Here is a 13,157-nt window from a genome sequence, read left to right on the forward strand (position 1 = left end):
CCTGGCGTGGCAGTGCACTGAAACCTTCTTTACCCTGCAGGAATCCTGTTTAAATATCTCTTCTGACTTGGCCAGTTTTGTTTCTTGTTTAGCTATTTGCTCCGTCATACAGCGGTTTATTACCCACACCAGAGTTTGTGGTAAAGATATTTTCTTTTATTCTCTGTCTCCTGTTTTTTATAGGACCATATTTATAAACTGATGAAAAGCGACAGCTATCCACGTTTCCTCCGGTCCAATGTCTACCAGGATTTGCTAATGGCAAGGAAGAAAGTGAGTGCTTGTCATCTGTGTATGGCTCATTTGTTTAGCCTGCAGCGCCTTGAAAACATTTGTTGTATTACATCCACACCACAATTCATTTGCATTAGCCTCCTTTATTCTGACACCTAAAATCCAGCGCAGCTGAATGCAGTCAGACATCACCTAATTAGTAATTATTTATTTTCAGTTCTGTGAAATTTTAGACAAACCATCCCTATTAAAGGAAAAAACAAATGGGGGTGGCAGCATTTGGGATATATTTCTTCAGCAAGTACAGGGAAGCAAAATAGAGCCACATACAAGAAAATACTGAAAGAAAACGTTTTAAGGAGTTGTAAAAGACTAGCAACTACTGTAAGGAGCAGCTAGAACTGGATTGGTTTAGATCAGTGTGTAAAGTGCAACAACCTCACAGCCAAATGACAATCATATAGATGCTCCATCCACTCTGAGCTTGAGCAACATTCTCACCCACTAGATATTTAAAACTGTGGCTGTTATTTCAGTGAAAGGTGGTTCCACAGTGAATTGACTCAGGGGGTGTAAATGACGCATCATATATGGTTTTGGTAATAAATTTGAAAATCATGAATGATATTCCTCTCATTTTACAATTTTAATTACCTGGTGAGTTTTTAACTTTATTAAATGAAGGTAGGTAGGTAAATGAAGGTATAATGTCACAGATTTATTTTTATTTTTTTCTACTTTCTATGACCCGGTAGCCTGAAATAGAACAGGGACGACGCACCTCCCTGGAGAAGTTCACTCGCAGTGTGGTAAGAGTCTTATTGCCTCTCCTGTAACTTAATTAAAAAACAACCCAGAGAGTTGTACTATCCACTGCTGCTGTAACTTTCAGTGAGACGCAGATAATGTGTTTATGTGTAAACTATAATGGAGGAGAGTTAGTGGTTTTGATGTTCTATAGTTAAACATTAAGCAAGTAAATGCATTTATATTTGCGGATATTTAAAACAAAGGAGGCAACACAATGGATTTTTACCTGAAGATGTTTTGATTTAGTAATTTGTTCCTTATAACTGGGGGGACTCAGTCTTTTAGCTGTGGTCTCATTGAAAGGATTTGAGATTAGCTGACTTGCTTATGATACTAAGCAAGAAGTGTCACTGTGAAAGAAGAATCGCTGTTAAGAATACTGAGAGGATATTAGGAATAAATTCAACAAATAACATTTATGAGTGAAAAATCATTAATGGATCAACACATTTTTGATTTGGAGCCCTTTACTCTATAAAGGGATCACTTCTTTCAATTTAAAACCTGAGTGTTTAGAGTGAAATAATAATTCGAAGTATTTTTGCAACAATCAATTCTATTTTCATTAAATACCCAAATTAATTCACAGTATAATCATTCCTTTGATCTTACTGTATTTCTTCCATCAGAACTTTTGTTTACTTCCATTTTGTCAAGACAATCTATCGTCATCGCCTCATGTCTGATACATAAAAACAAAAAACAAACAGTGGGAGTCTGTAAGTGTCAAATAGTTTATAAAGCACTGCATCTCTCTTCCTCTCACTCTATACCCAGGGAAAATCGCTGACGGGGAAACGACTCACAGGCCTCATGCAGTCATCCTGACAAGGTCTGGATTTGGAGTAGGGGGAATCGTACCCAAAGCAGACGCTTGCAGTTGAGAAGCTTTAGGAACAGGACACTTGTGTGTGTAGCATTGGGAGGCTAGTGAAGGTGCCAAACAAGCCTGGAACTGCTGAAATGGAAACCCAACATATCTGGATGGCACCTCAGATAAAGGGAAGAGGACCCAACAGCATGCAATAAGTCACCAGATTTGGCACAAAGGGAGGTGCTGTTATGGTATAACGATTTACAGCGACTCTGCTTTGGAGGATTTTGTTCAGAAGCTTGTATCGAACAAGACTTGGTGATTTTTCTCTGACTACACTCATTTTATCATGGTAGCTGAAGAGGTTAATGCTTTACTGTCAGTGATATTTACGTGGAATGCTCGAATGCTTTGACTGAAGTCAAAATGAGACTTAGATTTTCGCTGTAGCTTGGTGTTTTATCTCACTTCACTAGGATGTAAAAAGGGAAAGTGGAATGACGGGTTTACAGTAATCAACACTTGAAAACAATGACGGGTAGAGTAGTGCATCAACATGCTAGTAAAGGCTAAAGAACTTTAGTGATTGTTTCCTTGACTATGGAACAAAAAGTAGAAATTTAAAATGCGTCCTGCTCGTAATTTAAGCAAAGGACACGCCAATACTGGATACCATTATTTTAACAATTTTAAGAATCATAATTACGTCCATGTTGGTCAGCTATAGCAAAGACCACAAATATCAATTATATGCTGTGTAAAAATGCATTTTGTAGTATACTTAGGGTGGACCCTTTTTTAACAAGCAGCTGTTGTTTTTATCCTCTGATACTAAGTAGAGAAATTCAATATAACAAAACTAATTACCAGTTATATGAAGTATTGTTTCTCCTTGATGTCCATCGCTTCTATATACTGTATGCTGCAGCAGCATATACATGGCTGACTTTAAAGCAGGACCAGATTATGCACTGAGTTAATCTACATACAGTTTCAGTCAGCAGTTTAAATCTTCTCATTCCCATAAGTGACACATTTATGGTTTTAAAGGATTTATTTTTTTAATAAATGAAACTTTACATCAAACAAGTAAATACGTTGGCCCTGAGGTGCAAACCACTTCAGTAAATTGAAAGCACAAATACAAATTACAAAAACACAACTGGAAAAACAATACATTAACGAAGCACAATTACAAATTACAAAAACGCTACATTAACAAAACGGAAAGGATATGTCCTAGATGGAGACTTGAGAACTCACTGATTGGACGTCAGTGCTTTTGAACTGGAAGTTATCGCTTCCGGGTTTTTACATGATCCAGTCCACTAACCTGTATTAGCTTGCTGGCAGATAAACCACTTTCAATACGGCGGACGCTGTAGCGTATTGCATCAAAAACACTGTCGTCCAATCAGTGATTTCTCAAGTCTCCAACTAGGACATACTCTTTCCGTTTTTTAATGTTGTAGCGTTTTTGTAATTTGTAATTGTGCTTCGGTAATGTTGTTGTGTTTAAGGTATTTTGTAATTTTCTTGCACACTTAAAAAAAAATGTCCAAAAGAACACTTTGTTGGCATTATTGAGGAAACTTAATTTTTCCAATTTCCTAGTTGAGCAGCGACTGACTCATGGTCCAAACTGTCTGAGGGTTTCATAGAAGCTGAGAGGAATGAAAATGCTTAAATAAACCTGGAAAAGTTCCATTCCTTGGATAATTAAGCTTTGCACACTTTTAATACAGATGTGTACTAAAAGCCCAGTATTGAAACTAAACATCTATCCACCCACAGGGGCATCAGTGCTTACTTTTCAGTTTAAAAGCATTCCAGAAGCTCAAACAGCTGTGTTACTGTAAACCAGTTCTGTGGATAGATTTTATGCTTCCTTCTGTCTTCTAAACATTCCACTTCAAGCAGCCGCAGAGGAAATTTGTGGGCTGATGTCTTACCATCTTTTCATCCGATGTAAAGAGGACCATGATAATAAACAGGAATGCACAATTAAGATGGATTTTGAAATCTTCTTTAATTGTTCCAGATACTAATTAATTGGAGTATCCATGTAAAGATAGCGGTAAGTGTTTGGCTTTCAACTATACGTAGTCTATGCTTTGCTTTTGCAGAAGGTACATACTGCCCTCTGCTGCATTTGACCTGCAAGTGCAGGTAAACATCAAGGTTTTTTGTTACTAGGGTAACAAATGTAAAAATCGCAACTTTAATGTTATGAAAGACTTAAGAACATTTTATTTAACGTCAATGTTATTACCTGTATATAGGTGACGAGTCAATCATTTTTAACACAAGGCTGTTTGAAGTCTGACTGTTTTTCTGTGAATCAATAAATCTGCTTCATCCTGTTCAGGTAGAAGGTCTCTAACTCTGTCCAGGCCTCCCATAAGTGAAAGGTGGGAAACAAGTTGGATGGAGACTGTGCAATTTCCACGCAGGTGAGGATTGGTCACACTTAACTATTGATAGGTTAACTAGTATAGAAATTCTCAAACTTTTCCTATGTAGTGTCTTGTAAAATGAGTACATACTGCTTTTGCACATTTTGTCAAGTTAGAACTGCGGATGTCTAGCTTTTGTTTTGGGCATTTCTGTGAAAGCCTGATATAAAGGTTTATATAAGCACCATTTTGTCACCAGCTGTCCATATGGGCTTTGCACATCGGCTCAATCCCAATCAGAATATATTAAGATTATCAATGAACTATAAGTTTTGAATCTTGCCATTGAGTCTTAATTAGATTTGGATCTCAATGTTGACTAGGTCATTAAAAAAAATCCTTTGAGATAGACTATTTGTTTAGGGTTATGGTCTTGTTAAGTTGAGTCAATTCTTTTGCAGCCTCCCACAAGTTTTCTTTAGTTATCTCTTATTAAACTTAAGCCATCTTTTCAACACCACCACCAATTTCATGCTTGCTGTCTCCAAGCAGCTACTTTCTTTTTGATACTCTTCAGTAAAGACTTGAATTGTGGTCTGAACAACAAATAAGTTGCCATAGGCCTCTTATAGCTTCTGATTGTTTCGCTCTTTGTCTAGGTTTGCAGTTGAGTCACTAAACAGAGATTTCATTTCTAATCTTCTTGTCATGGTCCCTGCCTTGTTTGCTGTGTTCCTTGGTTTTCTTGACACTTCTTGTTCACATATGACTTCTACTTCATACAGTAATTAAATTACACACTAGAGTTTTAAGAATAAGTTATTTCAGAAAGCGATTGGTGGCACTACTTTATTTAAAGTTAACAGCTGAATACAAACCCAGGTTTTCTGATTTTATTGGTAAAACATTCCTAAAGCCATGCATGTTTTTTCTTCCACTTCACAATTATGTCCAGCTTGGTGTTGGTTTCATAGACAGGAACCAGCAAAGATTTTGTGGAAAAAGGTTTTCTGTGAAGCCCTCAATTTTTATAAAGTCTAACCATGAAATCCAAGCAACTAAGTTCCAGTTTCCTTACATATTTTCTAATCTCACTCTATGGGTGTCTTAGCAGCATATCTTGCATCATTATCATGATGAAAAACTCGTCCATGATCAATCTTTAGTAGAAGTTCTGTTTGGGAATCAAATACTGACATGCAAAGAATTGTTCAAGTTTACATAATCTCAAGTAGTGAGACACAAAACATTCATATAATTTGACTAAGCAACATTGCATATTTCAAATTTGAAAGTGTGGATTTTCACCCATAACATTGCAAACTGTAACAATGATTCTGATGCCAGCAGAAATGATGCATAGGATAAATGCTTGTTGAACTTGGTTACAGGCTCAACAGATTATGGCTGTGGGATTTAAAGATTAAAACATAATTATAGATCTATTGGAGGTTGAACAGCTTTTGGTTCTTTAAAGCATGAAGTACACTGCAGATCTGTGTTTGAAGCTGGGCTGTTTAGACTGTTTCCATTTCATTGTTTATAGGATTAGGGTAGTGTTAGGCAGCTCTGGCGGGACAGGATAGTGGCTGGACTCCTTTAATCTCCAGGGCCTTGTTGAACTGCACATCCATGGTCTTAGATGCTTTAGTGATCTTCAGGCTTTTCATACAACCTCTGAAGGATGAGCGGGTCGAAAGAGCTGCCTGGCGAACTCCAGCTAGGGAAAATGTGTTCTCAGGTAAGTTAAGTACATTAGAAATGTTGGCATCTTTACTGAATTATTCTTAGGAAGTTGCCATACCAGGATATCCTCCAACATAGATGGGATCGCTGGTATCACAGGTGTTGGAGCGAGCATTGGGAGACTGTGCTTGGCTCTTTACTCCATCCACCACCAGCTCCAGCTGGTGGCGAAGCTTGTTGGCAGTAACGCTGTGCCACTGGCCATCACAGAAGCTCCTGCCTTCAGGCACATGCTTTGCAGTGATTCGGCCAGCTCCGTTGTCGACATGGAAAAGGAGCTAAATGAAAGGGAAATTGAGGAATCAGGAAGGTTAGTGTAAATTTCAGCAGCCGAAACCCGTACAATTTTTGTCTGAGATGGTTGCTATGTTAAAATATCAGTCAGCTGTAATCTTCCACGTGCAGAAATTGTTGGCATGTGTAATTTTACGTTGGAAAAATGAAGAAAGAGTGGTTGGAGGCTGACAGCTGGTCTGACGAATACACATAGTCAAAGTATAAATATGTTGGCCTTCCACAAACTCTCTGGAACAGGACTTAAGTTTAAGAAAAAAATACCTAAAACAGAAGGCTCCTTTAACCCGTAGCTTTGTAAAGCCACATTATGCTGCTTAATAATTTCAATTGAGTGTGTTTTAGTTTTTTTGAGTGTAAACAGGCCTTTACTGTACTCTACACAAGCAGGATTACAGTGTGTTGAAATGGGATGCTATGTTTGGTTTTTCTGGCTAGCATTTATTTCACAGCTTTTAAATCTTCATTACATGTATTCAAAGAAAACATAATTCATTTTACAGGATCTTGACACTACCTTGCCATCGACGATCTCCAAACCGAGTCCATCATTGGCTTGGTTACTGACTGCCAAAAGGACTCCGCTGGTTTTGCTGGTTCGAAACTCAAATGCAATCGATACATCCAGACCCACCCTATAGGAGGAAACTAAATGGAAAGAAATAACTTTCATTATGTGTTTTTTTAATAAACCACAGGTGAATTGTTTCAATCCAGCAGCTTAATGACTAAGTTTTATTGAAGTGACCTGAGTGAACTCACCAGCTTTCAGATAGCCAGTGCCATCGAAATAGGTTCCCGTTTCAGTTGATACGAAACACCTTCCAACCATGTAATGGGAGGTTGGCGCAGCCATGTCCAGTTTAAAGTCCTCACTAACCACTTCAGTACGACCTACAAAGGGAGGAAGACATGAAATATGTTTAATAAAGCAACAGTTTCAAAAATTCAAAGATAAAGTGTATTAAGAAAAAATGCATTAGTCCATACCTGTTGCGGCTGACTTGGTGCTCACAGGACTTCCACCCATCGTGAAGTTACGGATGCACCCATTGATACTATAGAGAATCTGAGGATAGAAAATTTAAGAGATGATTTTTTCTGAATTTCACTTATTTCTCTGTTTATTGTATAAGCAATAAGTCTTTACTGGGCCGATTCTCTTGGTGGTGTAGTTCTGCGGCAATCCACCAACGTAGACCTTTCCAACCACATCTAAAAGGTCCGCCTGGTAAAAAGAAAATTATTAATTGTATTAAGATGGCTTGATTTCATGCAGTAATGTGTACCTACATTTCTTCTGTGAAAGACTGTGCTTACCGTTTTTGGACTGAACATCTGTTTTATGTATCGACTGTCAACTGCTAGCACACCTCTCTGCTTAGTGCGCTGCACACGGATCTAACAGGACAGTTTTAGAGAGAAGTCAGATGTAAATCAGACATTCTGTATAGTTTACAAATTCAAATTTAAAACTATTAGGATTAAGTCTTTTAAAAGTGCAAAGACGCATTGAAACAACTTTTTATGTCTAACAAGAGCATCTGGTTATATTACGTATACATTTATGAGAATGCATTCTAGAAATTGATATTAAATATTTAAACTACCTATTAGATGTATATCCAAGTTGAAATTGTTTTTCCTGTATCCTGGGAATGTCTGAGAAACCTCACTCCAGGATTTTCACTTCTTAGATTTACAGCAATCTTATACATGCATCTTAGCCCTGTTTATTATTAAATTATAATAATATAGTAGGACTTTTACCTTGTGCCAGTTACCATCATTAATAGAGAAAGGAACACAATCAGAGATGTTTCCATGACCAAGATCAAATCCAAGACAGGCTTGTCCCTCCTTGATCTATAAACAGAAATTGATAATAAAGTTAGTGGACATAAGAGATGTATTTAATTTAGTCTTTCTGCATTGTCTAACATTGAAAAGGGTGATTGATTATGTTGTCAGTCCAATTATAACTGTTGTGATTGAGTCAATGAGGAATCAAATGAGCATTTATGAGAGTACCAAGCAGCCATACCTGTATAGAAACAAAATCTGCATGGTTTATTCTTGCCATGTAGAGCACAAGACCAGAAAGCTCCTTGGTCCTCAACTCGAACTCCAAAATCAACCTGAGACAAACAAGCAGACACATTTTTTTCCAAGATGCACCTTAGCAATCATAATAAAATTGTTTTTGTATGTTGTAGTGACCCCCTTATTGTAAAAATTTTATTTTCACACAATTTGTAATTTCAATATGTTTTAATTTTGTATCGTAAAGTAAGGGTGTGTGGTGGGATTGGAACAGATTATGTTACAATGAAGACAAAGAAAATTGATCTAGTAGATCAGAGAGATGGTGGTAGAATCTGTCTGATGGTGTTCTATGTCTTTGCTCACAACTGTTTGTCTTTCATTAGTTTAAACTACATTTAGACATTATGCATGAAATAGTCACTGATTTTATGTGATGTTTACACAAAGAATTTCTGATAAAATTGTAAAACAATAAAAATTACCCATCAACTATGAAGATGCAGAAATGTTTCTATAATTTTAACTTATGTTTCGATATATCATCACAAAGTAAAAATACATAGTTTTATGTAAATCTTGAGGTACAGCAAAATGTTTGTTGTACCTCAAACAGTTTTTCATGTTACATAATAGATCAACAAAGAACATTACAGTTTTGAAGAATGATAAAAAAATATATATATATGATCAGATTTTTTCACAAACTAAAATCTTTAAAACTGCTCAGTGGATGAAACTAAAAACAGGTTAATGTTGGAAAATAACCCCAAATGTACAGAGTTACTATGAAATGTTTTAGCTCAATGGTGACTTCAACTTCAGCCATTATCCTGCATGATTTAGATCTTCCCCTGGTTCAACACACCTGAATATAATCAATGGTTCATTACCAGGCCTATGCAGAATTTGAACGTACTCTGAGGATGTTATTCAGCCATTAATTCAGCTGTGTTGAATTTATTTCCCATAATGAGTGGGCCTAACTTTAATTGAATTGCTCTTTAGGATTAATAGTTTTCTGACTCTAAATCTGCATTGGAGCAGGGTCACATATAAAATATGCATGAATATCTCAGTTTAAACAAAGCATAGTCATGTTAGCAGTATATTTTTTATTTTGTTCATTTTGAATGCAATTCTTTAGAAAATGTAAAAATTGCAGGACATCTTAATAAAAATTAATGCTGTAATTTTTTGGGGAAAAGATTTTATTTTTGCAGATTTTGGCACAGTTTCTCATCAAATGTAGATATAGTGGATATCATAAAAGATATGTATTCATGAAGCACCTGCAATAGAAAGCACTCTTGTGACTTTCTAGCCAAAATATGATTTAAAATACTGATACATTTAGATATCTGAATGTAAGACTACATGAAAACAGTGTATTTGATTATTGGAGTGTACTTCAATCGTGGTATTTTATTGGTTAGTTTACGTTTAAAAGACTTTTGCATTGTTTTTGGGAATTATGTTTTCAACATTTTTTCTACTCAAAATTATGAGTGTCTGCTACACTTAGATTTTTATTTGTAAACTACTAAATTTTGATAAACTTTGTAATTTTTGTATTTTCACTTCTGTGGGTCTGTCATATGAGGTCCCAATAGAATGAAGTTTGTGGCTGTAATGAAACTAAAAACAAAGTTCAAAAGGTATGATATACCTAAACAGGCTGCCTAATACTAGGCAAGTTGAACATTTTCAAAAGATAAAAGTAACAGATTTGACACTAAAGTAGTTGCAATTGACAATTTCCCAGATTCATACTATAAAAAATATATAAACTACTGCTCTAGTACATTCTAGAAAGCAGGCTTATATTTTTCCTACTTCCACCATAAATGCACACCAGCACAAGGACTGCAATGTACAGATCAGTCAGCTTGTTCACTTCTTCAAGATTTGAGACCAGTGAGCATTTATGTGTTTGTGGGAATCTCATCTTGTCAAAAGAATCACTCACTCACTGGGATTGCCATGTTGTACATGCTGCATTTGACCAGTAGGGTTCCCCAGGTGCTGTGGGAATGTTTAACCAGTACACAGTTCTGTGTGATTTACCACCTACATAACGAGCCACACTGTTTCCTGTCATGTTACAGCAGTAAAAGACTGCTAACAGGAAATCAAATACAAGACACTGAAATTAAAGACTTACCTCTCTCTGACTTTGGTGTCATCAAAAGCGAAGCTCATGTGACTGTTTCTGGTCAGTCCAAACTGATATGCCTTTTCAAGCGACATCGGAGCCACAGCTGATGCACACGAGTCCTGGAGATTGGACATAACATGTCAGCTCCACTGACAGGGTCTCACAACACTGCTCCCATTTCCTCCCGTCAACAGGAGCCTTAACACCCAGGTTCAACACTTGCCAATCACTCTAATTGGGTCCCTACTTCTGATATGGGAGCAAATGAAGCATTGGTAGATCACTATGGATTATAAAGTAGCTTTTTATATAATTAGAAATAGTTACTGACTTATGTCTGAGTTCATATTGTAGATTTATAATTGCTTATTCTATGTACACACAATAACGCAAGCAAAAGTAATCATCCTGAGCTTCACATTACAATTTGCACCCTGAATAGTAACAATGATAATTCTGATTTTAAGAACCTATTGTTTTTTGATCAGGTAAATTTAGTTTTCTAATAAATTCAGCAATTTTCTTATACTTCCTGAACAGAAACACTTTTTAAAAATTTGTTCAATTTAGTTGCTTCTTTTTTTTAATCCCAGATTGCAGTTCCACTCTTATCCACAAGGTGTCATTGTTGTAATTTTCTTATCGACCTCCTTCCACTTTCTTTTAGGCTCTCTATGCCTAATTTGTTCAATCTGGTTTGAAATTTCTACTTTGTCAGGAACTGCCACCACTTTGAACTTTAATTAAAAATTTCTCTCAGAAGCAAAATTTAACTTCTACTATTTTTCTTTGTATCGTTAATGTTTTTATTTTTAAGGCATTTTCTCCCCATAATTGGGCTTTTGTCTAATACCAAGGTTTCTTTTCCCGTTTCTTAGTATTTTAAAATTTAAACATGTCTGCCTTTTTTTTCCACATTTTACTTTGACTGTTGCTTCTTTTAGTTCCTCTGACAAAGTTTGCAGTGCGACCACTCTTACTTTCTCCTAATGCGTAGGTATACATTTTCCATTTCTGCTGCAATTCAGAACCTTAAACATGGACTTCCTTGTTTTGCTGAATCCTTTACCATCTCCGCTTCATATGCTCTCATATTTTTCTTCTTGAGCAGGTCCTCCTCCACTATTACCCCAGTGTTATTTCTCCCTTCTCATTTTCACTTTCTGCCCACTTCTTCTCTGTGGCTGTTATACATTTCCATATACTTACTTTCATGTTCTCTCATCCTTATATTCACCGGAAATCTTCTAATTTCGCTTCTCTTACTCGATTTCTCCTTTCTGTTAAGTACCAACAGCTTCCTGTCTGTGCTCACTTGTTTTTCTTTTCTTTCAGGGCATCTTCTGCTTTTCATTTTTACATGTAAAAATTAAAAATCGTCAAAATCCCATACTTTAATTCCACTACTGACAATACTTTCTTTCCTTCTGCTACTGTAGGTCTTTTTGGGATATGTCTCTACCAGTTTTGCACATCCAGATGCTGAAACATTTGTCCAGTCTTCATTGGAAAGCAGTTCACTCTATCAGATTCTATGAAGAATACAAGTAAACATATTTTCAAAACTTCCCATGGATTTAATTGGATATAGATCTGAACTATTCAAACACTTTGATATGCTTTAATCTAAACCATTTCGACAATCTGAAACATCTGCTGATCAGAGCAAATTGGACTAAATAGACATCCACTCCATCTACAATTTATTTAAAAAAGCTTGGCTATTTTCTTTATGTTCACAATTATGCAGCTTTTGTGCTGGCTGCCTGACACAATGAATTGAATTTTCTGGCAAAATATACTAAAGATATAGTTGTGAACAATTTGGCCAGATCCTTCATCCACTGACCGTTGGATAGTTATTTCACTCTTTATGAGTATGAAACAAAGTTAATGTAAAAAGGGGAACCTGAGACAGCAGTATGTGTCTCAATCGCCATCGCTCTTGTTCTTTCAAGTGAAGACATTCCCAGTTTGTGACCTTGCTTTGTTACAGCTGACACTCACCTCTTATCTCAGTCTGTCCTCATATACAGTACTCCGCCTCCTCAACCTCCCTCTCCTTTTCCTTTCTTATGCTTCCCCTATCTAACAAAAAAAAGAGACGTCACATGTTCAGAAACCTTTTCCTTCAATTCTTCTCTGGGCTCTTTGCCGTCTTTCCATTAAGCCAACAAAGGACGAGGAGTGTTCTGTTCAGAAAGACTCTCCCTCTTTTTATCCCTTCCTCCAAGGCTGAACCTTATTCTGTCTTCTGCCTTATACCCTCTTTCATCCTTCCTTCTTGTCCCTTCTGCTTCTTTCCATTAAGCTAACAATAGGAAGGAGGTTTTCCATTCAAGTCTTTCGTTTGAGGTCACACCAATAGAATCAGAAATCTGGAGGAATTAATAATTAATTTAATTAGAATTACGTGTAAAGGCTTTAACCCCTTAACAGTCATGAAGACAGCAGTGTCCTCATGGACCATGTCCTGACATATAGTAGGATTCAGAGGAGACGACTGAATAGAAGCCTCTCTATATCAAGGCAAACAAAAGTCTGCAAGTATTTTTAATAGGATTTTTAAGCAACTCATTAGATTAACAGATATTGATCTATTATTTCTTAAAGGTGTGCTATTATGGGTTTTCCAGGCACATCATGTCGTTTTATAGCACAA

General features: G+C 36.4%; 2 protein-coding genes across 10 annotated transcripts in view; one reads left to right on the forward strand and one right to left on the reverse strand.

Annotated features, from left to right (window-relative positions):
* The window catches only part of rgs6 (regulator of G protein signaling 6), a 77,771-nt gene extending 73,905 nt beyond the window's left edge, over positions 1–3,866 (forward strand). For all 4 annotated transcript variants that reach the window (XM_044105776.1, XM_044105772.1, XM_044105774.1 and 1 more), the window contains 3 exons: positions 184–273; positions 990–1,043; positions 1,822–3,866. In XM_044105776.1, the coding sequence (XP_043961711.1) occupies positions 184–273; positions 990–1,043; positions 1,822–1,872 (195 nt within the window). In that variant the 3' untranslated portion in view covers positions 1,873–3,866. The remainder of the gene's footprint in view (positions 1–183; positions 274–989; positions 1,044–1,821) is intronic.
* Positions 3,867–5,085: 1,219 nt separating this feature from the next.
* lama2 (laminin, alpha 2) overlaps positions 5,086–13,157 on the reverse strand; it is a 152,770-nt gene continuing 144,698 nt past the window's right edge. For all 6 annotated transcript variants that reach the window (XM_044105771.1, XM_044105770.1, XM_044105769.1 and 3 more), the window contains 10 exons: positions 10,502–10,614; positions 8,339–8,432; positions 8,065–8,160; positions 7,615–7,695; positions 7,445–7,522; positions 7,285–7,363; positions 7,057–7,188; positions 6,812–6,942; positions 6,059–6,278; positions 5,086–5,974 (listed from right to left, as the gene is read on the reverse strand). In XM_044105771.1, coding sequence (XP_043961706.1) covers positions 5,814–5,974; positions 6,059–6,278; positions 6,812–6,942; positions 7,057–7,188; positions 7,285–7,363; positions 7,445–7,522; positions 7,615–7,695; positions 8,065–8,160; positions 8,339–8,432; positions 10,502–10,614 — 1,185 coding nt within the window. In that variant the 3' untranslated portion in view covers positions 5,086–5,813. The remainder of the gene's footprint in view (positions 5,975–6,058; positions 6,279–6,811; positions 6,943–7,056; positions 7,189–7,284; positions 7,364–7,444; positions 7,523–7,614; positions 7,696–8,064; positions 8,161–8,338; positions 8,433–10,501; positions 10,615–13,157) is intronic.

This window comes from Gambusia affinis, linkage group LG22 (assembly GCF_019740435.1).
Source record: "Gambusia affinis linkage group LG22, SWU_Gaff_1.0, whole genome shotgun sequence".
Taxonomy (NCBI): domain Eukaryota; kingdom Metazoa; phylum Chordata; class Actinopteri; order Cyprinodontiformes; family Poeciliidae; genus Gambusia; species Gambusia affinis.